Raw genomic sequence first — 26,209 nt, forward strand, 5'->3', positions numbered from 1 at the left:
GATCGATATTGTTGTCATAAGAAATTTTGCAACGAAACCATCATCATTGTGTTGGAAATGTCCGAACTAAGAAAATGAGTGCGTAAATTCTGATGAAATTTTACAAAGCAAATACATGCAGTAGGAAACCGCGTACAAATCGCATTACAAGGCTGTTTTAATGTCCGGCTGCTGTGACTTATATGTTTGTGTCTGTCTATTATTGAAGACATATCCGTGAAGTTAATATTCTGATCTACAATTTGAGGGGTTTCAGCGCCGATTCGGTTCATTGGTTCGGATATATTGACGATATCAATTTGCGTAAAATTTGATATTTACAAAGCAAATAGTGACAGACCGTGTGCAAATCGCATTACAAGCCTGTTTTAATATCGGGCTGTTGTGACTTCTAATATCTGTGAATGTATCATTCTGATCTACAATTTGAGGGGTTTCAGCGCCGATTCAGTTCATTAGTTCGGACATGGTGATGATATCAATTTGCCTAAAATTTGATATTTACAAAGCAAATAGTGGCAGACCGTGTGCAAATCGCATTACAAGCCTGTTTTAATATTGGTCTGTTCTGACTTATATGATTGTATCTCCCTATTATTGAAGCTATATCTGTGACATTAATATTCTGATCTACAATTTATATGTTTCATCGCCGATTCGGTTGATTGGTTAGGACAGGGTGGCTCTATCGGTTTCGGGATATATTATATGTTTGTGTCTGTCTATTATTGAAGACATATCCGTGAAGTTAGTATTCTGATCTGCAATTGGAGGGGTTCTAGCGCCGATTCGGTTCATTGGTTCGGACATGGTGACGATATCAATTTGAGTAAAATTTGATTTAATTTTACAATGCAAATACATGTACATGTACTAGGTGATTTCATTCAGCTTTCACAAAACTCTTCTGTATAGAACGTAACGCAAATGAGAACTTCACAATACGATATTACAAGCCTTAGTAATTCGTCCTAGATATTTTTACCTTATCTGGCCTTAATAATATCCGTGTGAATTAAGCTTTTAGCTACCAGTAGAGTGGTTTTATTCGGTTTAGTGTTTAGGAGAGGATGGCTGTGGCAACGTTAAATGTCGCATCGCCGTTAAATGTCGCAACCACCGTTAAATGTCGCAAGGTTGACGTTAAATGTCGCAACCACCGCTAAATGTCGCAAAATCGTCTGCCGCTAAATGTCGCACCTTTAACGTTAAATGTCGCAAAAATTTACCCACCGTTATATGTCGCAACACCAACGCTAAATGTCGCACTTCCTATTTGACACTATGACTATCAATTCATTGTGTATATTTACTTTTTTGAGGGAAGAAAAATTAACAGGTTTATGTCATACATTCAAATAATTATCTTAATGATAAGTGCTATATATATATATATATATATAGCAACAAGAGGGCCTTGTTGGCCCTAGATCGCTCACCTGAGTTCCATACCTTGCTTGAACAGTCACGCAAGAAAAATATATGTGAAATTATTTTGTAATAGGGCCAGTGTTTTAGGACAGAAATATTCTGAGGTTTCTTCTAACTAAATACGATTTGGTAATAGTGTTGTATGTTTGTGGGGGTTGGGTATGGGTGGGGAACGGGGTGAATAACGACACAGAAATCTAAGACACAAACACACAGCACCAAGACAATTAATAGAAAATATAAATATTTACATTTTTGAAGAGGGGAGAGAGAGGGGGTTATGTGTGGGTAGGCGGAAAAGTAGGATAATGAGGGGAATGAGACTAATCCAAACAATTTTAAGAGACTAAAAGTAAAATAATATCGAAATTCCCGCTTTACCTGAAAGAATGTACAGAGGGCCACATAGGATCTTTCTTCGCCATTGAAGCTTGATAGTTACCTTATGACTTTAAATGTAAACCTCCAAACAAAGAAATAGAACCCATAGCTGATTAATAGAAAATCTTCGTTTTCTACAGCTGATACAAGACACAGTCTTCGTGTTCATAGTTCATAATTGAACATCCTGTTGTGTAACTGGCCTGGATTGCTGCCCGAGCCGATTCCCCCACCCCAAACCCCACCCTTGTTGGCTTACTAGTGACTTATACTCATCAAAGTTGCACCCAACTATTTTGGAAATAATATTTTCCCAAAATGTAGACCCAAAACGCCCCAGGGGCGAACATTTTTTACTTATTATAAGTTATATTTCAAAATTCCCCAGGGAGAAGAACCGTTGACCCCTTAAAATGGGGGGAGTACCCCTCCAGAACCTTAAAATTAAGAAAATGCACCAGAGACAACGATTTTATACCTGTTTTTCAAACTTTCCCGGGGAGAGACCCTGAACCCTCGAAAATGACAGGCATAACCCCTCCCATACACCGAAATTTTGAACAAAAAATGCAATAAAAGTCCAGCATTCCATACTTGTATTTCAAAATTGGGAGTGCCCCACTAGTACGTACCTAAAAAATAGACAAAAATGCACCACATGCAAACATTTCATACCTGTATACAAAAAACTTTCCCACAAAAACGGACAGAGGAACCCCGTAAATATCGTACGTTGCCGGTGACGCTCTTGTTTGAAACTGGTCCCCCCTCCCCCCACCCCCTCCTCACTCCCATCCTCCATCAACAATTTCTGGCCCCCGGCCTGTTGTGTAACGAAATTCAGGTCGACTAAAGACATGCGATAAAACGCGCGACAATACGGAGCGCGAGCTTAATGTCTCATGAGCTAAACAGGACTATATAGAATTACATAGTTCAGACCTGAAATAAATCTAGTACTGAGGCGAGTACCACGTAAGTGCTCAAACCTTTAGATGTGAAATATATAACGTATGTATGGTGCGGAACCACTGAAAAGCAAACGTGCAGATTAGAGTGAAAGGTCAATTCAGCCCTTCCCAAATCATTATTTTGCTGTGCGACATTTAGCGTTGGTGTTGCGACATTTAACGGTGGGCAAATTTTTGCGACATTTAACGTTAAAGGTGCGACATTTAGCGGCAGACGATTTTGTGACATTTAGCGGTGGTTGCGACATTTAACGTCAACCTTGCGACATTTAACGGTGGTTGCGACATTTAGCGGCGTTGCGACATTTAACGTTGCCAATGGCAAAGTCAATTTTGAGTAAGAAATTGACAATTACAGTTTAAGTGTTACTATATGTGGCATATGAAACAAATATATTTCTAGTTTTTTTTTTTTTTTTGTATCTGTATGTATATAACCATTAATTATTATTGTTGAAATATTTGACACAATACGTGAAAAAAATACCAACAATACATATTTGAAAGCTCTAAAATCTTTACAGTCAATATTTTAGATCTATACAAACCATCAATCCTCGATGGGTACAGACAGATATTTCAAAACTAATGTGCAAAAAGATACTTGATTCAATTTCTACAAGTTTGCTAGCGTATGTTGTCAGTTTTGACAACAGGCAAGAATCGATTTATTTGTAAAATACCGCTGGATGTGTTTGTCTAAGACAACTTAATAAAATAAATTTCTGGTTCCTGAATGCAAAAAGGTTCAAATCAGTCCTAGTATTTTGAACAATTTATTGTGTAATAATTATGTAAGTTGATATAAAAAGTACCGAAGGTTGTCCGGACTTGTGTTAACGACTACTTGTCTGACCTCGGCAACACAATCAAGCATTCCGCAAACACTGGAAACATCAAGGGCTCGATATCTGATTTGTACTCCAGAGAAAACATTGTTCAACAGTCTATTATTGATGTTATGACAAAAATGAAACTTCAGTGCAAGAATTTGTCAAGGCTATTATAATAATAACCAGTTGCCATCATGAAAGACTCCATACAAGAAGAACAACCCAGCTTAAGTGATAAAAAGTGGAAAGCCAGCTTGCTAGAACCAGTACATCGACTCCGAGTTCTGCGTTTCAAAGAAGATGGAATTCATGACATGAATGACGCTAACATCGTCACTCTCTAAAAGAACAAGGGTGACCTCTGTGACTGGAACAAATATCGAGGCATGTCGCTGCTCAGCATTAATTTTCAGAAACTATTTGCTCGCATTACCATAACCAGAATACTACCTCTGGCCAAGAGAATATTATCCGGAGTCTCAATGTGGTTTCCGTGCCAAGAGGTCTACTGTATACATGATATTCTCCCTACGCTAACGCGAAAACAAATGCTGATAAAAAACGTGTACATTGCCTTCGTTAAATTAACAAAGGCGTTCGACGTTGTGAATACAGATAGTTTCTTCAACTTTAAAATGGTTCCGAAGATACGCTGTCCTCCCTAGATACTCAGCATAGTGAGATCGTTTTATGACATAATTCCATGACAGAATAATGAGTACTGTCCAGTTTGACGGAGACGTATCAGCCGAATTTGGAGTAAAGAGTGAAGTCAAACAAGGCTACGTACCAGCCCCAACACTCTTTGGAATCTTCTTTGCTTTTCTCCTCAAACACGCTTTTGGTAAATCCTCAGACGGTGTTTACCTCCATTCCCATATATTCTATATATTCTATATATTCTATTTACCTCCATTCCATATATTCTATATATTCTAAACATTCTATTCAATATATCCAGGTTCAAAACTAGGACTAAGGTGAGTACGATCCTCATCAGAGATATGTTCTTTGCAGGCGGCGCTTCAATGCCTTAACGCCACCACTATAGGTTACGAAAGTAATAAAGGCTAATATGAAGAGGTTCTGATAAGCATGAAATATTTCTTTCACTCACTATCTGTCAAACAAAACCAACATTTTGAGCCGATGCACAACAGAAATTCCCAGAATCACCATCAACCAAACGGAACTGGAAGTTATCCACTATTTTCAGCATCTAGTTTCTACCACCTTTAACACACTTTCACTTGGTGTAAATATCAATGAGAGAATCAGCAAAGCATACACAACCTTCTCAAACTCACCAAAAGGGTCAGTAAAAACATACACCTGACAACAGTGACAAAAAATGAAGTTTTGCAAAGCATGTGACCCTACTCTGTGGCAGCGAATCCCGGACAACGTATGCAGCACAAGAAAGAAACCATTGATAGAGCATGTCTGCATAGTAGGTGATAACTGTATCGGTGTTATAGTAGGTGATAACTGTATCGGTGTTATGGACCTAGATGCCTAACATAGTTATGCTCCTTGGACAAACAAATGATTGTTCTGGTAAGTTTTGAGGTAGATTGGAAAAGGCAGTTGAAGATTACATTGTCACCGGTAATACATTTCACCTAGTATCTACTGTTACTATAATACGATACCTTCAAACTACTTCAGCTAAAATAAATCTTCATTCTTTTATGATAGTCTAACATTAACACTGCTAGCTTCGCTCTCGTCTGGTATAGATTTCCTCACCAACAAGCAGTAACTAACAATGTCATCATAGAAGTTAACGATTAGTTAATTAAGTGTCATAACTATGTCGCAGCTCTGCTCATAAAGGAATTTCATACGTTTCAGAAGATATATAGCAGTAATTCGGTCAAAGATATCTTATTATAGTGTAGAGAAAAAAACTAGGTCAAAAACAGATCCAAATTTTTCAATGTTAGCGCGTAAATTGGCGCGTAAACCGGATGCCAAATGGGCTTTATTTCTCTCGTGAGATGATTTTTTACATAAGATAAGACATTTTTCATGCCTTATATTCGTATATTTTCATGTTATTTACTTTATAACATTTGCAGTCCCTCGTCAAACTGTACAGAAGTGTTTACATTAATGACAAAGAGTTGCACTGAACAAGAGTTTGTGGCTGTAAGAGTACACATGTGGGCACCTGTCTCACTGGTTGTTTTCAGTCAAACGTGAAAAACTCATTGGAAAAAGTACCGCTGACAGCGTAAAAACAGTCAGTCGGCTTTATTTCTCCACCGCTTCTGCGACGAATCCTCCACCGCCGCAGCGTTGCTTGCAACCACCGCTTCTGGGAAAGATATGGCCAGTGTGTGTAATGGATGTCTAGTGCAAATAAGGTCTAAGACGGAGCTGTATCAAAACGCTTCTGAAGTAACTTGATTTTAGTACATGAAACAAAGAACAATCCCTTTTATTGATACAAATCCTAGATGGCCATATGAGCAATTTATTGTTATATTATTATACCACATAAACATAGTACGTAAAACTGAACGAGAATTTAATTATTTTAAAACGTGACAACATGGCGCCATTACAGAAATTTAAGAGTAATTAAATGTAGTATGTGACACAGTTTAGACAAGTGTATCAATTGCGCACACGTAACTGTGGTACTTATTAAATATAAACTTTGATTTGTTCTCTGGTTTAAATTTACATTTGAAATATGAAGACTGTATACGTTAATTTTTCAGATGGGTCCGTTTTTAGACTACATATGTCAGACTGTGTCTGCATTTTAGCGAACTGAAAAGTTTAATAATACATTATGTTTTTTAATGACTTTGAATGATATATTACATACCTACGATTTTTCTGTCTGAAACGCCACATGTATTTCATTACGATATTTCCATTCGCCCTATTCTTTTCTATTGAAGCAAAAGAACAGGCGCGAAAGTTACGCAAACGCTGCTTAGTTATAATAACGGGTCGCTGTTTTGACAACCTCCGCACATAGTCAGGGAGAACATTCCTCAGATGACGTCGCAGTTGTTCCGTTTGGTGATCAAAATGGCCGGAAAGCTGATTTTAGTGTTAAATGCAACAAAATGTATGCAACTTATAATTAAATCTTGTTTATAAATGGAAAAGAAATATAATGTAAATATTAAAAAAAAATGAAACTTTTTTTTCGGTGTTCTTGCGGAATGACCGATGAACGGCAGAATAGGATCGACATATTAAACATGAATATTTAGGATCTGCAAATTAAACACTTTGGGGTGGGGAGGGGTGGGGGGTGAGGGTGTTAACGCCGTTTTTCAACAGTACTTCAGTCATGTAACGGCAGAAAGTTAGCCTAACCAGTGTTACTGGATTCTGTACCAGTGCAAACCTGTTCTCCGCAAGAAACTGCCAACATGAATTATCAGAGGTGGAGGACGAATGATTTCAGACACAATGTCTTTTATCAAATCGTCACGGAGAACATATTCCCCGCCCGGGGATCGAACTCGCGACATCACGATCCGTAGACCAACGCCCTCCCTTCTGAGATGAGCGGGTGGGCTAAATTAAACATTAATCGCTAGCGATTCATGTTTTATTTGCTGTTCATGCGAAATGAACGACAGAATAGGATCAGCAAATTAAACATGAACCGCTAGGATCGGCTAATTTAAATCAAACATGAATCGCTAGCGATTCATGTTTAATTTGTCGCTTACGATTTAGCGATTCATGTTTAATTTGCCGATCCTAGCGATTCATGTTTTATTTGCCGATCCTATTCTGTCGTTCATTTCGCATGAACACCGAAACAAAATATATCTCATTTCTTGAATTGATATAAAATTTTGTATTCAACTCTCATCGGATGCTGAAAAATAGTTAAAATAGAATCTAGTTAGAGCTTTAGCTGTGACGTCAAATATGACATCACAAATGACTTTAAGATAGCATCTCGACGTTCCATGCGTTAAGGAGGTAGGTTACCTTGTTACCAGGTTAAATTCAAATTAGTTGAACCGCAGCAAATTTTTGTATTTTGTGTAATATGATGTTTTAACAGCTACAATCTCAATTTCGTTTTTCTCTGGCCCTTCAAGTTCAATTTTTATCCAGGTTTAAAGAACATGACCCTCCAAAGGTATTTTATATTGAAAGAAGAAGGAAAATACGGATATTTAACACTTTTCAGTGTATTTTAGTTTCACTGATATCCGTAGAAGTCTGCATAATTGATAATTTTACTAGTATGCGCGTTAGCTTTCTAATATAAGCTTAAAAAGTATATGTCGCGGGGCTCGTGTTTCCTTGGTAACGCATTTTCGCTCATTTTTAAACAACTATGTATAAAAACGGGGTTTTCGACGGCTTCAGTGCCATTCTGTTAATAACCAACATGGAATATTTCGGTAATATTATTAGCAAAATACCAAGCACTTTACATGGTACCCTATTTTACTTAAAGTTTAAAGTAACCATGGCAACAGAGATGTTTAAAATAGCTTATATCTTGCTTTTTGTCGCAGTTTCTTATAAAAAATATTGAATAAAATTATCTTTCTTGTTAATGTAGCTTCAAAACATATTATTTCAAACGTAAGTTATATTTTCATGTTATTTGTATTTATTCAAACAAATTTCACAGCTTAAAATACTTACAGCAGTACCATTCGTCTTGCATTTTTCATGGAAAAATCGTTCAGCATGTGCTATTATTCTCATGGATGTTGTTGAAATGAAAATAAAAAGCCGAAGCTGTGTTCCTTAAATAGACCAGTGTCAACGCTTTTGAATTTTACATTTAGATATATAGGTCACGGGCTTCGTTTCCAAGGTAACATCAATTCAATTCAAGAAATCACAATTTTCTACTGAAATTTGAACAATTTTAGAGCTTCGTTTTAGTATATAACTAACAAATTATCAACGAAAACTGAAAAATAGGTATTGCAAATCAAACTGCAAGTTTTTTATTTGAAAATGGCCGTAACAAGTAAACTTTCACCCTATTATATTCCAAATAACATTGGTTACCATCATCCATTTTCTTACATTCCGCATAAAATTTCAATATAACTACATAAAAGAAGCAAAATATTGATTGTTATTCAGAGGAAAAGACTCATAAATAATATTTCAGCAAATAATATCTGTTTGAAAATAGTTCAAATAAAGAAAATGCACAGAATTACGTACTTTCAAAATAAAAGCTACTAATTTTGCGCGGTAACTGACACGTAACGTCATGACGTCAATGACGTCATTTTAATACAACATTGTTTTGAAGCGTTTCTGCGGCAATTTATTCATTATTTCTGCATTATTAAACCATAAAGCATCAGATCGGAGACAGGTTCATGATTTGTTTTCAGAAGAATGGATATATAAACACATTTAGTTTGTCGTAAACGTCGTCGTAAATCGTCACGTTAGCTTCCGGTTGGACATGCGCACTTACAAATATGAAGGTAACCTACCTCCTTAAAATGTTCACCGTTTCAAACGAACTTACAGTTTTTATGCCTAAATTTTGGCTAATATAACACTAGAAATAGGAACATGTATATAACATTCGGCTGACATGGTCATTGGTAACCGCTGTTCGGATGTGACAATAGAATTTACCAGTTCATAAAACTTTACACAACAACAAAAATACGCGTATTACAAAACAAAATTACTCCGAATTGAGAAAAAAGGTTGCGCTAAGTCTACTTCTAAATGCCGGATACCCTTCTTTGATAAATACGGACCAGAGGGTCCAAGTCACACGTTCAATACCAGGAAAAATACATTCTAAAACAGATGCAAAGTAACAATTTAAATGAGCGGTTATAAATGAGAATTAGCCTTATTAATATACGAATTAACTTGACTGATATACGCTCGAATGCAAATCTTCATTAAACTTTGGAACGCGTCTTAAGTACAAATGTATGTATTATAATTAAATAATAAAAGTATAAATTGAAAGGTCTGTCAAGACTTTAAACGATCAGACACACAACAAGAATGGATAAGTTTCAGACTGGAAGAGGAGAAACAATGCTCAAAGCAAAAATATTTTTTGTATTTGGACTTGTTCTTGGTATGTCACAGCTTTATTTATTTTTTTTTTTATATATAAATTGCAATTAGTAGTGTACGGTAGTCCTTTTGGACCATCTAGATTTTTATTCCTGAATCCTACACAAAAAAACCACGATGATGACAACGCTATATCATTTCGCATTTTCATCATCGTGATTTCGACTTTAACCATCGTGTTTTCGATTTTTTTTATCACGGTTGTTTTGAGATTTCATCTTTCAAAATATTGGGTTCAAAAAGGAAAATTTCGATGGTCCAAACGGAACACAGTAAATTACACATCACACATTATGTACAGTGCATGGTAAATAACTCATTTTGGTCCAGTTCATTATGACGTTTCTTCAATAAGTGGCCTTAGATTTTTGTACATTACCATGGCAACATTTCTAAGGCGACTGCCAATGTCTTTTATGAGGAAATGCAATTATTTGATACCTTTTTTTCTCAATCTTTTTTGTTATTTCGTAGTAAGGGGTCAAAATATAAGTTAAAAAACAATAATCATCCATCATAATTATTTGTAAATTTGTAAGGAAGAAATATATTCTGAAACTTATGACGTTCTGTAGATCTAAATAAAAAAAGATAGATAGAAATAGGTTTTTATCTTACAAAAATTTTATCATGAGGCCTATAAATTCAGTTAATTAGCAAGGAAGTACTTGAAATACTAGTAAGGTATAAACAGTTTCTGTTTCCAAATATAGATATCACATTACTTTTAGATATAAGTGTTGTATTTATTTATTTATTTTGGGTTTTACGGCGCACCAACACAGTATAGGTTATATTGCGCCAAAGAGGACTACAAATCGAGGGTTCAAAGGTAAAAGGTGATAACTGCCATTTTTGCCGAAAATGACATTTTGTGATTTTTCAAATGTACTTAGTGTCCTTTATATCTGGCAAAATTTTTGAAGTAAACTTCAGTCCTTATTTGGGCAAAAATCAAAGAGGTATTTAGTGATAACTTCTTTCCAACAAACTTTGTAGAGGTAAAAGGTTGTAAGTGTACTTATTACCCTCCATTTGACAGTTGCTGAAGAATCTGTAGTGGAAAAAGGTAATAACTGAATTTATTACCTTTTACCACTGACAGAATATTACATTCATACAATCCACAGTGCACTATCTGCTATCTCCTTTTCCCATAAAATTTCTCGGTTATTATGTAAATGTTTGAGTTGTAAACATAGTGTTAACATACATTTATGGAAAGCAAATATTAGAAAAGAGCAGCGGTCGAAAGGACAGGAGTACAGAAGTAAAACTAGGAAGACAATCAGAGCGAGAAGCGTTAAGGTTTAGCAGTATATCACATAACAACAGATTTATTTAGTAAATGAACAGCATCTTGGCAAACAACTTATCTGTCCAATACATGTTTTACTATTCTGTCCGACAGAGTTGGATACTTAAAATATTCGTAATGAGTTGTCCCGCTTTAAATAAGAATGCCATTTGTAAAGAAATAAATGTAAACAATTGTCAAAAACGATGTTTTACCTAGTTATGTAAAGTTTAAATACCCGCCCGACGTTGCAAATGCATCAAAACGAAGACATGTAACAGCTTTTAAAAAAAGGTGAGTTTTTAAAGGCGCTGAACTGTCCAGAAGTGTGGCCACTTCATGCCATGCAGTCCCTTTCCAGAATTCAATAAATGTATCAGTAAATTGACAATGGTTTTGCAGAATAATATAAATTTTTATACGCTGTTAAATTTTCAAGTAAAACAATGCTTTCTTTCTATGATTTGATGACATTCGAACTTTTTTCTCCGAAACATGGACCTATACCTTAAGACAAAATATTGCTCTAAGTGTAGATTCAAGTGTAACGAGAATATAACCGAAAATGAAAGACAGTCAATATTCAAAACCCATTGGTCAATGGGTGGTTATACAAGTCAAAGGCAATTTATTTGTTGCCATGTTGCCAACAAAGAACCAGAAAAGATTTCAAAAAGGAGAACAAAACATAGAACTCTTTCAAATTCTTTTTTCTTCACTGTTGATGACAAAAGGGTGAGAGTGTGCAAAGACGTTTTCCTAAAGACACTCGATATCGGCACAAAAACAGTTGCAAACGCAGTAAAACAGAAGACATCTGGGTAATTTGTTGAAAATGACAAGAGAGGGAAAGCAGCACCTGAAAATAAAACCTAAGAATATCACAGACCATTAAATTTTATAAAAAGCATATCGAAAGCTTTCCAACTACACAAGAAAAGACTACAACAGGAAATATTTAACACAGGGTTTAAGTGTAAGGCGAATGTCGAAAAAGAAACTGTGTTTCAGAGGCTGTGTACAGATATATTTTTGTACAACTTGTCTTTTTTTCACCCAAAGAAAAATCAATGCCGCTCTGTAATCATTATGACACGTTGAAGATGGAAGATAAACTAGATTGTGCAACAAAAACATAATATCACGCACACCAAGACAGGAAAAAAAAGGCCAGAAAAGAGAAAGAAAGTGATAAAGAAAGAGCAAGGAAAGATCCAAAATTTTCTGCGTCAGCATTTGACCTTCAGGCTTATTCACAACAACGCGCAGTTTAACTGGAGAACTTTATTACGGGAGAAAATTGTGTTGTTATAGATTTCCCATAAAGTACACCGACGTCACATACTACAATTGGTACAAAGACAAGGACTTTGGCTCCATGAAAACCGACGTTTATGGTGAACGTGTTAATTGGCTGAATATAAAATGGATACACGTTTGCAAAGACAGTAGACAAAGTATTTTTGTGAACTATGGATTTGATCCAAGTGATTTCAAAGAAATAAAGTTATCCAGAAAAAGAGCAAAAGCAAAGAGATATATCTCAAGGCGTCATGAAAGGCTTACAGAAAAAAGCTTCCAATATCCGCTGCAAAAAAGACAGATCTGTTGTCACTTGTTTCTTCCGGGACGATTCCAAAAGAAAATTATACATACTATAGTATCTGTCATTGCCCTGCAGCAAGTCTGTGAAGGACAAACTTCCGTTACATCCAGTTGGACGATTGATATTATCAAATCGGCAACCATTCTATCAAAGATTTGTATGAATAGCATGCCCTCGAATTTGATAATTAAGTTCTGTCTGATAATATTAATGAACGATGTAAAATTAAATATTTAAACATTATGAAACTTTATTTGAATGAGGTGTTTTTGAGTAATTGACTTTGTCAATCATTACTGGTGTACAACAGTACTACTGTTTGTCTGACCTCAAAAGTTTAATACTGTACATTTCAATTACACGGTACAATTAAAACCATGTAAAACTTTATTGTGTGTGAGGTTTTTGAGAGTATTTTTCTAATAAGCTAATAATCATGTAGTTAGAAAGTAATACTTGAAGTTGGGAGATATTTCTGTGAATGAGAAGCATTAGGTTGTATACAAGTTTTAGTTTATTATGTTTTGTGTTCTTAATGACATTAAGGAACATTGTACCAAGCAGTGACATAATTATATCGCAACAATTATAACAACATCTTAATAATTCACAGAGGTAAAAGGCAATAAGTGCAGTTATCACCTTTTACCTTTCCGAAATTGTGGTTAGTCAGGATCTAAGTACATTTAGAACCTTTCACCTCTGTAAAATGCTACTATTTCATTTATAATTTCCAAACAAACACTAATTATCGTTTGCAAACTATACCCTGCAAGGAAAGATTTACAAGATATGATCCAAAACAGTCAACAAATATAGCAAAATCAAAATTTGTAAGTATATTTTTCGGAAATAAAAGTTTTACTAAAATTTATGTTTTTTGCGTTTTTCTCAAAATGTTGAAAATGGCAATTATCACCTTTTACCTTTGAACCCTCGAAATTTTGGTTCCACATCTCATTTACATCGAAATAAAAACATGAGGTATGGAAATAATTGTTGTAAGTATATTTCAAACTCCGTCAGATAAGAAATAAGTGTTTTCAAATTTCGCGTACGTAGACAGTTTCTACATGAATAAAAACTATAACCTGGAAATTCACAATGAAAGTGGTCCTAATATTTTCTTAAGACAATAAACATTAATGCTTTTGTTAGAATAGCTCCTATATGCTATATAACTCATTTTACTACATGGAACTACATTAATTGAGTAGTCACTTCTTTTTTGGTGTAAACTGTTCTTGGTCCGTAAAAAAAAATAATTTGAAATTACCGTACGATGTCGTGCTATTTCGGTATTCTTCGGATATTAAGGCAATTCAAACGAGCAATGGTTTCCGTAACAACCGGAGAAATCACATAATTAATTGCCACAACAGGAGATTTATGTATAATATTGGCCATGATCTACCTAACTGAATACCACATTCCCGAAATGATCTGTTATGGATGTGGTGGATCAAACATCAATTGCAAACCAATAAAAAAGTGGTAAAATTCGTTTTATATCCTATCCTGATCAATTAAGGTAAATGAGCCGCGCCATGTGAAAACCAACATAGAGGTTTTGCGACAAGCATGGATCCAGACCAGCCTGCGCATCCGCAACGGTTTCTCTAATTGCAATAGGTTTTGATAGCGAACAGCATGGATCCTGACCAGGCTGCGCGGATGCGCAGGCTGGTCTGGATCCATGCTGGTCGCAAAGCCACTATGTTGGTTTTCTCATGGCACGGCTCAAATTAAACTTAATCGTGACCATTAAAGAGATAATGTGAGATAATATTTGCAAAAATCTTACAAATTGGTTGACGACCGTACCCGCTGTGGCGAGGACACCAACGTATCCCGGATCATTCTGACGATACCTTTACAGAAAACAAACTCTTTACAACTTAATTCTAAGATAACCCGTGTTAACGGTTATATTATTAGACGACCAGATTTTAATTTTCTGTAACACAAAGTGGAATGAAGCTGTGTGTTATTATGCAACGATATCACTGTAAGAAGGTTACAGTCATAGCGCCAAACGTCACAGCGACGCGCAACTAAAGAAAGCCACAAGAAACAGGCATGATCGTCAAGGATGTACATGATCATTTCTGGTATCTCGACAGATCTTAAATAGAGATTTTACTTGAATAAAATAGTTGTTTATCGTCCTGTGCATACTATTGAATAACGACGGCGTATTTAAACGACAAAAAGTGATTTTATTCAACGACAAGTCACAATGTCTTAATTAATAAACGATAAGCCGTGTGTTTATTCATCTGTAGAGAATGACAATTTTAGCAATTTTATGATGGAGTAGATAACTGGCACATAAAATCTAAATAAGATTTTCACACGACATTATTTACTTTCCTACTAAACAAAGAGGACTGAAATGGTGTGCTATTTTGCAATCACTTTAGTGTAACTAAGCCACAATTATAACGTCATAGCGTCCTCCCTCCCACCTCCTCACCTCCTCACCCCCCCCCCCCCCCCCCCCCCCCCCCCCCCCCCCCCCCCCCGCTCGCAGACAAATAATTGGTGAATATGTTGTTAAGGATGGAGATAATTAACCGTGATATCGTGTTAGAATTGAAATAAAATATCTCAAACAATGATTTATTTTTGAATAAAACATTGTTTGTCGTTCAGATGCAACCTCGTGATATAACGTGCATCTCAACACCTAACGTTTGTTTTATTCAACAAGAAATCGTAGTTTTTGGAAATATTATTAGTTAAATAATGTATTTTATATTGTAATATAAACGGGTTATTATTCATTTCATTATCATAATATTTCATGTCCTTAGATAGATCTGTATTTATCTTAATTATCTGCCCTGGCTGCTGCTTAAATTAAGTTTCCGTCACCAGTTTATTACTTAAAACCACTAACATTAACAATCGTATGACAAAAACGCATTTCGTTTCATCTTTAATAACTTTTCAAAGTTAATTGCCTCATTAAAGTCATGTATTTCATTGCAGTAATATTTAACAGCTTTAACGTACAAGTATGTTTCGCAACAGCTGTTAGGCCTACAGCTCACTCCACCAAGCAGACGAGCCGCCCGCTTAGCTCAGTAGGTAAGAGCGTTGGTCTACGGATCTCGGGTCGCGAGTTCGATCTGTGCGGGGCTATGTTCTCCTGGTATGATAACGACATTGTGTCTGAAATCATTAGTCTCCACCTTGATTATCTGTGGAAGTTGGCAGTTTACTGCGGAGAACAGGTTTGTACTGTTCAGAATCAGGAATACTGGTTAGTTAACTGCCGCCGTTACATGACTGAAATACGTTGAAAAACGCGTTAAACCCAACAAACAAAAACAAAACCAGCAGACGGATATTGTATTTCATTGTCAGTTAAGATCTGTCTAAAAGCAACCACTTAGTTCAAATGAAAATGATCTTAATCCGTTTGCTAATTCATTTGATAAAAAAAAGTGTCCAATATCTGGCCAATATGAGTTGCAAAAGTACCATCAGTTTTGCTTGACAGACAAAAAAAAATAATGCTGTTCTTTATTGAGTAACCTGTAAAAAGATCCTTCCAATGGAAAGAATTTTGTTGTATGCACTTGAACATAAGTTGTTACTTAATAACCTGCATTATAGCATTTCAACAAGAACATACTTAAGGCGTGTGCACATTCCCTTCGAAGTTCCTCCAATAACGACCTTAAGGCTTAATACAGTGGAAAATATTAGTCATACTAAAGACAATGATAATACCGACGATAGGCGATGTTTTTGTTGTTTTCTTTTCTGAATTAATATTATATGTGGCGGTTGCTCTTCTAACCCCCCCCCCCCCCACCCTTTTTGTTGGTTTGAGAGTCACTATGACATAATTTAGGTCACACGGCGACTTTTTAAACTTTTGATTTGATTCGGGGGTCTTTAAAACAGTTCAATATAGTTTACTTTATTTCAGTTTTTAACTGTGCTGTGTTCGCGTATCCTCCTCCACATGTTTGTACATGTCCAACGACGGCGCAGACGACAACAACACAGGCGCCTACAAATGGCACTACAACTACAGCGCCCCCTGCCGTCTTGGATGTTCGGCTTCCCACGGCTCTCAACCCGTTGTTATATACAGTTGAACTCCAGCCCAACATGTACTCTATGAACCCGGACGAGTTTACTTTCAATGGGTCGGTCAGGATACGGCTTCATTGTGTAGAAAGTACCAACAACATAACTCTTCATATAAAACGACTTAATTTAACTGGTAAGTGACCGTAAGAAATGAGACCAAAATTAAAATAATTACGCACTTTATGTAATTTATGGAATAAGAGATTCGAGGAATGATTAACAAAATAAGTATGTACATTAGAAAGATTTCATCTATTTTTCCTCGATACTGTGAAATTGTCAGTAAACATTGTATTCGTTGGGGACTCATTTTTTCGTCATTTCAAAGCAAAAACACAAGTTATGCTTCATCAATGTTATCTGCGGGTTTCGTAAGCATTGGAGTCAGCGTCCACAAGCACGACTTTTTCGCGCAAAGCATTATATTATTACAAATTTATATAGATTTTTTATTTGCACATGTATACATTATCTTGATTTGCTTATAACATCCGTTCTTTTTTATATTTAATGGAAAGACAGGGTATCACAGTATGCGACAGACTTTCATATTATTACATTTGATCTGTTTCTCTTATCAGAATGTATGAATTCACGTAATGCTAGATTAGTATAAAGCTGTATGTACATTTAAAATGGCTCTTAGTATAGTTAGTTCAAATCACAGTATACACAATAAACACAGGAACGACGCGGCCAATTCAATTGCTTGTGGTGTGCTTTCAATTTTATTCACCTTTAAGCACTAGTTTACCACAAACAATCAGATATCAGCACCACATACACATTGTTAAGCACATCATATACAAGTATAAGCACAGCAAATTTAAGTAGACACTTTATATGCATAAAGTACAGACAGCCAAAAGTGCATATCAACACCAGACATGAGTCAGCTATGGCGTTCTATACCAATCAACGGGAAACGTCTACAATCTCCTTCCGTTTGAGTTCTCCGTGACGATTTGATTAAAGACATCATTTGCGCTCCATCTCTGATTCATGTCGAGAAGTTGGCAGTTACTTGCGGATAAAAGGTTTCTACTGGTACAGAATCCTGGAACACCAGTTAGGTTAACTGCACGCTGTTACATTACTGAAATACTGTTGATAAACGGCGTTTAACCCAGAAACAAACAAAAGAGCTTCCGTTTGTTACAAACGCGACTGCAATTAAGTGTATACATGTGATGAATAAAAATATTTCATCTTTCTTTACAGGACCAATATCAGTGACTAACCAGATCAACCCTGCAGATCTGTTCCACAGATATGAGTTCGACACTGCACGAGAATTCATTATTATCTACACGACAACACAGCTTATTGCTGGACAAATCTACATTGTTGATATAACAAGCTTTGTAGGTCCGTTGGTACCAGATTTAGCGGGGTTATACCTTAGTTCATACACCAGAGGAAATGAGACAATGTATGTATATATTCATTTCATTTTTTATCATTTATTTAATATCTTTTCATATCATGCACCAGAAAAACTTTTTTTCATCATAATGATTCTGTTTTCCACACCTTTATGTGGTTTAAATTTTGAATTAACAATAACAGACCTTTGTTACGACACTGGTACGTAGCTTCTACTGGAGAATAATAATTCGAAGTTCTTCTCAACAACGACCAAATATGAAGTTCTTTTCGGAACGATATACGAAGGTCTTCAATAAAAAGATTTTTCAAACGCATTTTACGTGAAACTTATTGTACTAACATCTATTTGTCTGTTTCTTTTTAAATTAATTTCAAGCTGTTCTTTTTCAAAATTTTCTTTTATTTCAATTATTCCCTGATAGTTATATTACCACGAGTCAGATGCAAGCGACAGACGCTAGAAAGACGTTCCCGTGCCTGGATGAGCCGGCCATCAAAGCAGAGTTCGAAGTCACTTTGGTACGAAAGAGTCACATGCTGTCAATATCAAATATGCCGATAACAAGTTCCGTCAATAGGTAATGTGTGCTGCTGTGGCGTACTTTTTGTTTCCACTTTTATATTCGGATCACCGAGGCTTCTTTACGATAACATCCGAACATTACCGATCCACACCGACTTCCGCTGTAACAATGAAAAAAAAATCGAATGTTTTTCTGCATTCTGCAGCAGGCTCATCCGGGTACGGGGACAGTTTTCGTCATTTCCGGTCGCAAATGCAATAGTTTGCATTGCATAATCAAATTAACTGATTTTAGATATTTAGCCACGACACTGTTAGCGCCCATTGACGCAAGGAAAGTTTTCCCTTGCCAGGATGAGCCTGCTGCTTAAGCAGAATTTGATGTAACCCTCGTGAGGAAAGAATTTAAAATCGCTATTTCGAATACACCTATTGTGTCAAGTACAAACAGGTGAGTAACGTAAGTTTGTTTGACTCATTCCGACAAGTATTGTGCAAGAGAAAGTAGTTGGTCATGTTTTTTTCTCGGTGAGCATTGTATAAACATGTGAAAAATCTGATTAACAATTTACTAAGTAAATAAACTCTACACTTTGTGTTTAAGCGCCTATAAAACAGAAATGTCAGTCACGTTTGTGCTAAAACTAACCTCCTGGTTATATTAGAATTACTAAAGAAACATCCTTCTTACGCATATGTATTTTTCTCTTCAGCGTAGTTATTTTGAGCAGTATCATAATTATAAATATTCTAAGTTTTCACGAACAAAATGGCATGTCCTAGAAAACACAAACGTATGTTGGTTGCATGATGTCTGCCATTTCGTGTGTTCGTGTCGGCGAGGCGAAATGTCGAAGTAACGAAAACACGAAAGGTCGAAATAATGAATATTTGTCGTGTGTTCGCCTTTCGACATTCGAGGTGAATACACGAAGTAACGAAACATTGAAGACAAAAGAACGAAATTTCAGAGACGAACTTTTGTTTTGATCAATTTTCAAAATCATTTTTGAAACTTTTCTTGCCAGTAAATTGTTGCCGCGAAACACAGGTGTATTGTATATCGTCGAAAAAAAAACAACATTTCCAGACTGTTACTTATTTGTCTTCTGAAGCTGTCTGTTCGTACTTACGCTTGATGCTTTTCAACACATTTTTTCAGAGGTGATGGTTGGATTGCAGACAAATTTGAGAGAACACCAAAAATGTCAACATACTTACTGGCCTTTATAATCTGTGATTTTCAGTACGTTCAAGCCACAACAACAAACGGTGTTAGGGTAAGAATGTATCGTCATATCATTAAATGTTTTACTTCTAAATTTGAAAGTAGTATCCTTTTCATCAATCAGTGTAAGCTTCTTTCAGAATGATTTATTCATAAGCGCACTTAATTTGCTATTTTGTGCGATCATTGACCTGATGGATGACGTGAATATTAAAACCATTTATCATGATGAAAACTTAAAACCGTTTTTAATACCTTTAAAAGCTTTTATTTAATACGCAATCTGTATTCTAACTGCGAATAACGGGGGCAATTTGTATTCGAGATATATATGAGCCGTGCCATGAGAAAACCAACATAGTGGCTTTGCGACCAGCATGGATCCAGACCACCTGCGCACGCGCAGTCTGGTCAGGATCCTGCTGTCGCTAACAGTTTCTCCAATTCAATAGGCTTTGAAGCGAACAGTCTGGACCTGACCAACTGCGCGGAATGCGCAGGCTGTCTGGATCCATGCTGGTCGCAAACCCACTATGTTGGTTTTCTCATGGCGCGGCTCATATGTTTCACTAAGCAGCAATGCATTAGAATATGCATTAGATCTTTGCTAACATTCAGTCAACATGAAGACACATCCTGTCCTGTATGTCACCTGTATATGCGGTTATGTTACATATCATATTCCTGAGATCCTCTATTAATTTTTAGTGCCAGGAACTAATCCCAGAAGCACAACTTCTTACTAAGGAACTTTGGACATATTTCAGACAAAAAGTCTTATATAATGCCCGTTTTCTGGACAAAACTATCACTGTATCACTATACCGTCCATGTACCACAAATGTATACGTTTTTTTTTTCAGTACCGTGCCTGGTCCAGACCGGAAGCCATTTCCCAGACACCATACTCTCTTGATACTGGTGTGAAGATTCTAACTTTCTTTGAGGACTATTTCAATATTTCTTACCCGCTTCCAAAACAAGGTAAATGCCATTCGTTTCTTATGATTGCGTCTTTGGATCGATTTCTTTATTTTGCTGAGTTTTATTGGCCTAACTGGGTTTCATTGGTTAATTTCTATCTCGCGCGGAGATTTGATTGGCTGAGTGCAATTGAGTTGCTGCGTGGTACTTTTTTGGCATTTTATTAGTTTCCCTCTGCTTGGTCGGATTTTGTTTTGATGACCACATTTTTAAATCATGGAATTGTAATATATTCTTATGCTTATCTAGATTTTTTTGTGATACAACATCTTAATATCAGCCTAACCGAGTCTGCAGAAAGTCATTGTTCGTGTCCTTCTGTCATAATCGTAGGTATAAATGCAGTACTAGATTTTCAGCGAGTGCTAAGAACTGCTGACTCATTATAATTGCAAAACAGCATTTTTGCACCTGCTTCCATTTCCGTGGTATTTATAACTTTATCAATAGTACTTTTATTTTTATTATATACCTGCCAAAAATACGGCTTGTATTTCACAAGAAAATACGAATAGGCAGAAAAAAATCCATATTATATCTTTTGTATTGTATCTTGCCGAACTACTTTCAATGAATATGCATAAACTGACATGGTTTTATAAATAGAGCATACAAACTATTTTAACTTGATTTCGTTCGATTACAAAACAAGACAAAATGATGGAGGTATATAATAAAAGGACCATTATATAACAGATTATATATTCGACTCTCGCGGATTTTGCCTGGTCGGATCACACTCGGCGGGCAGATCCACTCGAGCAGAATACGGCATCCTAGATCAAGATACTATAAAAGTAATCCTATTATATCTTTGATATTTTTCAGATATGATTGCAATTCCGGATTTTGCAGCGGGTGCTATGGAAAACTGGGGGTTAATAACTTACCGGGAAACAGCCATGTTGTACGAGCCCGGTGTGTCATCTGAGGGTAACAAACAACGTGTTGCTGTGGTCGTGTCGCACGAACTTGCTCACCAGGTTTGTCCGTCCGTCTGTACTATAGAATCGTTTAGGTCTGGGCTGAACTTTATATTGATAACGAATATGCTGTTTTTCTACAAGAATACAAGGACAGTCATAACTGATCCTCTAAACCTCTTAAAGTTGCCACTAACAAGTGTTTTTTTTTTGTTCTTTTTTTTTAGATACTGCTACGTGAGCATTTTATTTTACGAAGTTGACAATCAAAAGGCCTGTTTATTGAACATAAGTGACATAAAATGTAAAAATGCTTATTGTAATTTATTTGACGTGTGGTTCTGTTTTACAGTGGTTTGGAAACCTGGTGACACCCTCATGGTGGGACGATTTATGGTTAAATGAAGGATTTGCCAGCTATGTGGAGTATATGGGAGTAGACCACGTGCATCCAGACTGGAAAATGGTATTGCATGTAGAAAATTGTTAACATGAGAAATAAACGGCATCGTATTTCAAATTACTGATTCGTATGGTTTTGACATCGTTTTAACCTACACTAGATATTTTTATTATTTAAATTGATAATACATAACATCGATGTAAATCACGGCATGTTATCTTTATTGTGTAATACTAGAGGTGATTAAGGTGCCGGATTTGTAATGATAGTTAGCAGTTTTCGTCAGATATCGGCATTCTTCGGCTGACACAAGGTTATGGATTTCCGTTTCTGTCGGAAAATGCCGAAATCGAATACGGAAAATACACATGAGCCGCACCATGACAAAACCAAGATAGTGCGTTTCCGACCAGCATTGATCCATTGATCCAGACTAATAGACCGCGCATCCGCGCACTCTGGTCAGGATCCACGCTGTTCGCTTTCAAAACCTAATGCAATTAAAGAAACTGTTAGCGAACAGCATGGATCCTGACCATACTGCGCGGATGTACAGGCTGGTCTGGATCCACGCTGGTCGCAAACGCATTATATTGGTTTTCTCATGGCGCGGTTTGATCTGTTGAAGAGTTATACTGTCTCTACTTTACTGTATTGTAACCATATTAAATGTCTGTAAATGCAATAGGTTGGAATGTTTTGTGGTTGTTGTTTTTTGGGGTTTTTTTTTTCAGTTTTCGTGATAAATAATATTTTACGTATAAGATCTGTATTATAATGCTAAAGACTTCTACAAGCTCTAGGCCTACTGTACTCAAGCATATAACAACTATATGACGTCATTTCCCATTCTCTTGTTGACAGTTTGAGCAGTTTGTTGTCGAGGATGTACAGGGTGTGTTCAACATTGACGGGCTGATTTCCTCCCATCCGGTGTATGTACCAGTGGCACATCCTGACGAGATCAGTGAAATTTTTGACAGGATTTCATATGCAAAAGTAAATAACGCAAATACGCATGCGCATACTGATTCCCGTATCAACGTCACATATCTAGGCCATATTTGTTTTATTTCTACTCCAGTTTCCTTAAGGTAGTTCTGCACGTTTGGATCGAATTTTTCTACAATGTAAAATGTGATTAACACTAATTTTTCCAAAAACTTCAGAATATACATAAAAATTCAGTAAATAAAAAAATGATGTCGTTGCCTGATTTTCTGCTAGACTGATTTGAAAAATTTGGACCTCGCGCAATATTTCATAATGGAGTCTATGGAAAATCATAACTTTCATAACATTTTCCGAATAGAATTTTTTCTACAATGTAGATTCTGATGAAACTTCTCACTATTGTAAATATCACATGACCTACTAATTTTGTGAAATAAATTTTAGGCCCGTGTGCTTATATTGAGATATTTGACCATGATTAAAGGAACGGAATTTCACTTAATTTAAGACTTATTTTGAATTTGTTAACGTCCAATATGTTTTAATATTCAAATTTTGACTTTAGAAATGTAAAACATTGCCATTGAATAAAATTTACTCAAGGATTTCAGTTATTTTAAAATGATTTTCATTTCCGTACTTCCGAATCCAGCTTTATTCAACGTTTTCCGGATAAATGACGTTACGCCATCACTTCCGGTTTTTCAAACGTGCAGAACTACCTTAAAGCATGACCTTGTGCGATACGTTTTACGTATAAAGAGGATATTTCGCAGAGTCTCGCATTTTAGTATTTTATTCAACTCGTTAAATAAATTCAATGTGGAAAGTTACAAATGAAATATTCTTTTCATTATATGATAGCTTTACCGTCGAAACATAAAAAAATCTACTTTCATTTACTATATAAACAAATCAATTTGACCGACGTCCCCTATACTATAAACGACGTCGACGTCAAAGCTTTATTACACTAGTGTGATAATTTCATCTTTGCCATGTTGTGACGTCATGTTCTAACGGTTATCCGCAACTGTTGCTAGGTGCTTTTGAAAGCGGACCGTAGTAATCATATTTCTAGTCTGAAATTTAGATCAATCTAAATTGATACATTACTATTGTGTTTAATTTAAATTCGCCGAGGACAGATCTTAAACTAAACTTTGTATTACATGTTATGACCAAAAAAAAAAAAAACAATAGATATAAAAATTCGGGCACTTTTTAGAAAGTCGATACATTCCAAAATTCAGAATCATATCGCTTATGAATAAGGATCTTGATGCAGCAATCTTTAAATTTGCAGTCCTTATTTTTATGCATGGCATGTGTTGATGCACTTAAGCAATAAACAAACAAATCATCTATAGATTTGAAAGAATTTGTTCTGTTAATATTCATATTGTATTTATTGATTGAAACTGGCCATTTTCAAGAAATTCTGTTGTCTGACATACTTTATAAAGGATGAAGAAGAGATGTTACATATACTATCACATCTCGGAGTTTCTTGAAAAAAAGTACATTGCGTGTTAATCTACAAAGACTTTAAAAAAAATGTTGTTAAAATACTCAGTGACGTGAGATTTTTATTTTCATATTTAAGGGAGCATCAATTATACGGATGATGAGATTTTTCCTTGGCAACGACACATTCCGACACGGACTAACGGTAAGTAGATATGTTTGTACCGTTATATTGGTAACGTACTTTTTTGAAAAAAGAACTTATATCCTTAACACACATATTTATACTACATTTAATCATTTGCAAGTCACTACCAATTGTAGAAATAAAGTATATTCGTTTATTCAAAACTATTATGTTTAAAGCTAAATGAGTTCTTTCATCAACAAACGTTACGAATGTTACATTTTAAGATGCGATTCTAATCTATATATATTAATCAGAATAAGACTTAGTTGAAAGTTACAGATATCACTTTAAGTAAAATAACGAAAGTATCTGCATACATATCATGCTGGTTACAAACTAGCTTTGTCATTTACAATTAAGTGGACTAATTTAGCTATGATATTTCATAGTCATAGTATATATTATTGTTACCCCTGACACAAAATGAACGTTTTCATGTCAAAACTTCTGAGTAAAGTTTGAAACACTTGACATCCTCATATGACATAGTAATTCGTCTTTTTAAAGCTTTAACTGTTTCCTTGTTTTCAGAGGTACCTAAAAAGTTTAAGCTACGGTTCCGCGTTTCATGACGATTTGTGGTATGCTCTTGGTAACGTAAGTTAATGTTTTCACTCGTAACTTAAATAAATGGTTTAAATGCAACTTAAGTTAATGTTTAATTGCTACAAAGTTCATACTTTTAACGAAACGTAGGTAATGATTTTCAACAGAATGTAAGTTCATATGATAATGTAATTTAAGTTAACGTTTTAAAGCTTGAAGTTCAGGAATAACATATTTTGTAGTCGAATCTCATGTAAGTGAAATTTGTTAAGGGAAGGGTATGTATTAATGTTGAGAGAACTTGTTGCCCAACCCTTTTGCATATACCATTGTTAAGTATTGTTGAGATGTCAATATTATATTAATAATTATGCAATAAAATATGTTTAAACCAACGTTTTAAATATAACATACGTTATCATTTATAATGAAACATAAGTGTAACATACGTTAATGTTTTTAATGTAACGTAAGTTATTGTTTTAATTTAATGTAAGTCAATGTTTCAAATAAAATGTAAGTAAAATTTCCGTTATCTTTATTGACTGTCGTAATATTAATTAAAATTTATTTTTGAAGTTTTAATTAGTTCACAGCATCTGAATTTGTAAATATGTAAATAAAGTTTTAAGCGATATTAGCTGTGTTCTACATAGTTTCCGTTCAGTTTGAAGCCATTCCTAAACCGCACATACGTTACTTTCCGTTTCTGTTATGCAAACGAAAAAGGCGAGTAGAAATGGGTCATCATAACGTTTGCATGGAAAGGAGTCATTTTCTAGTTCTAAAAATCAAAATTAGGATTGACTTGTGATGTAAATGAAATATCGTGGTCAGCAATACCTGTTAGGTTCTTGTAATAAATGAACACAAGATCTAAGGGAAATAAATCTTTACTGAA

The 26,209-nt window shown here is 35.4% G+C and overlaps 1 protein-coding gene across 1 annotated transcript in view; it reads left to right on the forward strand.

Annotated features, from left to right (window-relative positions):
• Nucleotides 1-9,565: 9,565 nt before the first annotated feature.
• Nucleotides 9,566-26,209, forward strand: part of LOC123542818 (aminopeptidase N-like) — a 29,741-nt gene continuing 13,097 nt past the window's right edge. Inside the window, exons 1-11 of the mRNA XM_053531146.1 lie at nucleotides 9,566-9,689; nucleotides 16,535-16,834; nucleotides 17,923-18,133; nucleotides 18,513-18,668; nucleotides 19,776-19,893; nucleotides 20,705-20,825; nucleotides 21,654-21,808; nucleotides 22,101-22,214; nucleotides 23,016-23,150; nucleotides 24,712-24,777; nucleotides 25,294-25,359. Of these exons, the coding sequence (XP_053387121.1) occupies nucleotides 9,614-9,689; nucleotides 16,535-16,834; nucleotides 17,923-18,133; nucleotides 18,513-18,668; nucleotides 19,776-19,893; nucleotides 20,705-20,825; nucleotides 21,654-21,808; nucleotides 22,101-22,214; nucleotides 23,016-23,150; nucleotides 24,712-24,777; nucleotides 25,294-25,359 (1,518 nt within the window). The 5' untranslated portion in view covers nucleotides 9,566-9,613. The remainder of the gene's footprint in view (nucleotides 9,690-16,534; nucleotides 16,835-17,922; nucleotides 18,134-18,512; nucleotides 18,669-19,775; nucleotides 19,894-20,704; nucleotides 20,826-21,653; nucleotides 21,809-22,100; nucleotides 22,215-23,015; nucleotides 23,151-24,711; nucleotides 24,778-25,293; nucleotides 25,360-26,209) is intronic.

This window comes from Mercenaria mercenaria, chromosome 19 (genome assembly GCF_021730395.1).
Source record: "Mercenaria mercenaria strain notata chromosome 19, MADL_Memer_1, whole genome shotgun sequence".
Lineage (NCBI taxonomy): Eukaryota > Metazoa > Mollusca > Bivalvia > Venerida > Veneridae > Mercenaria > Mercenaria mercenaria.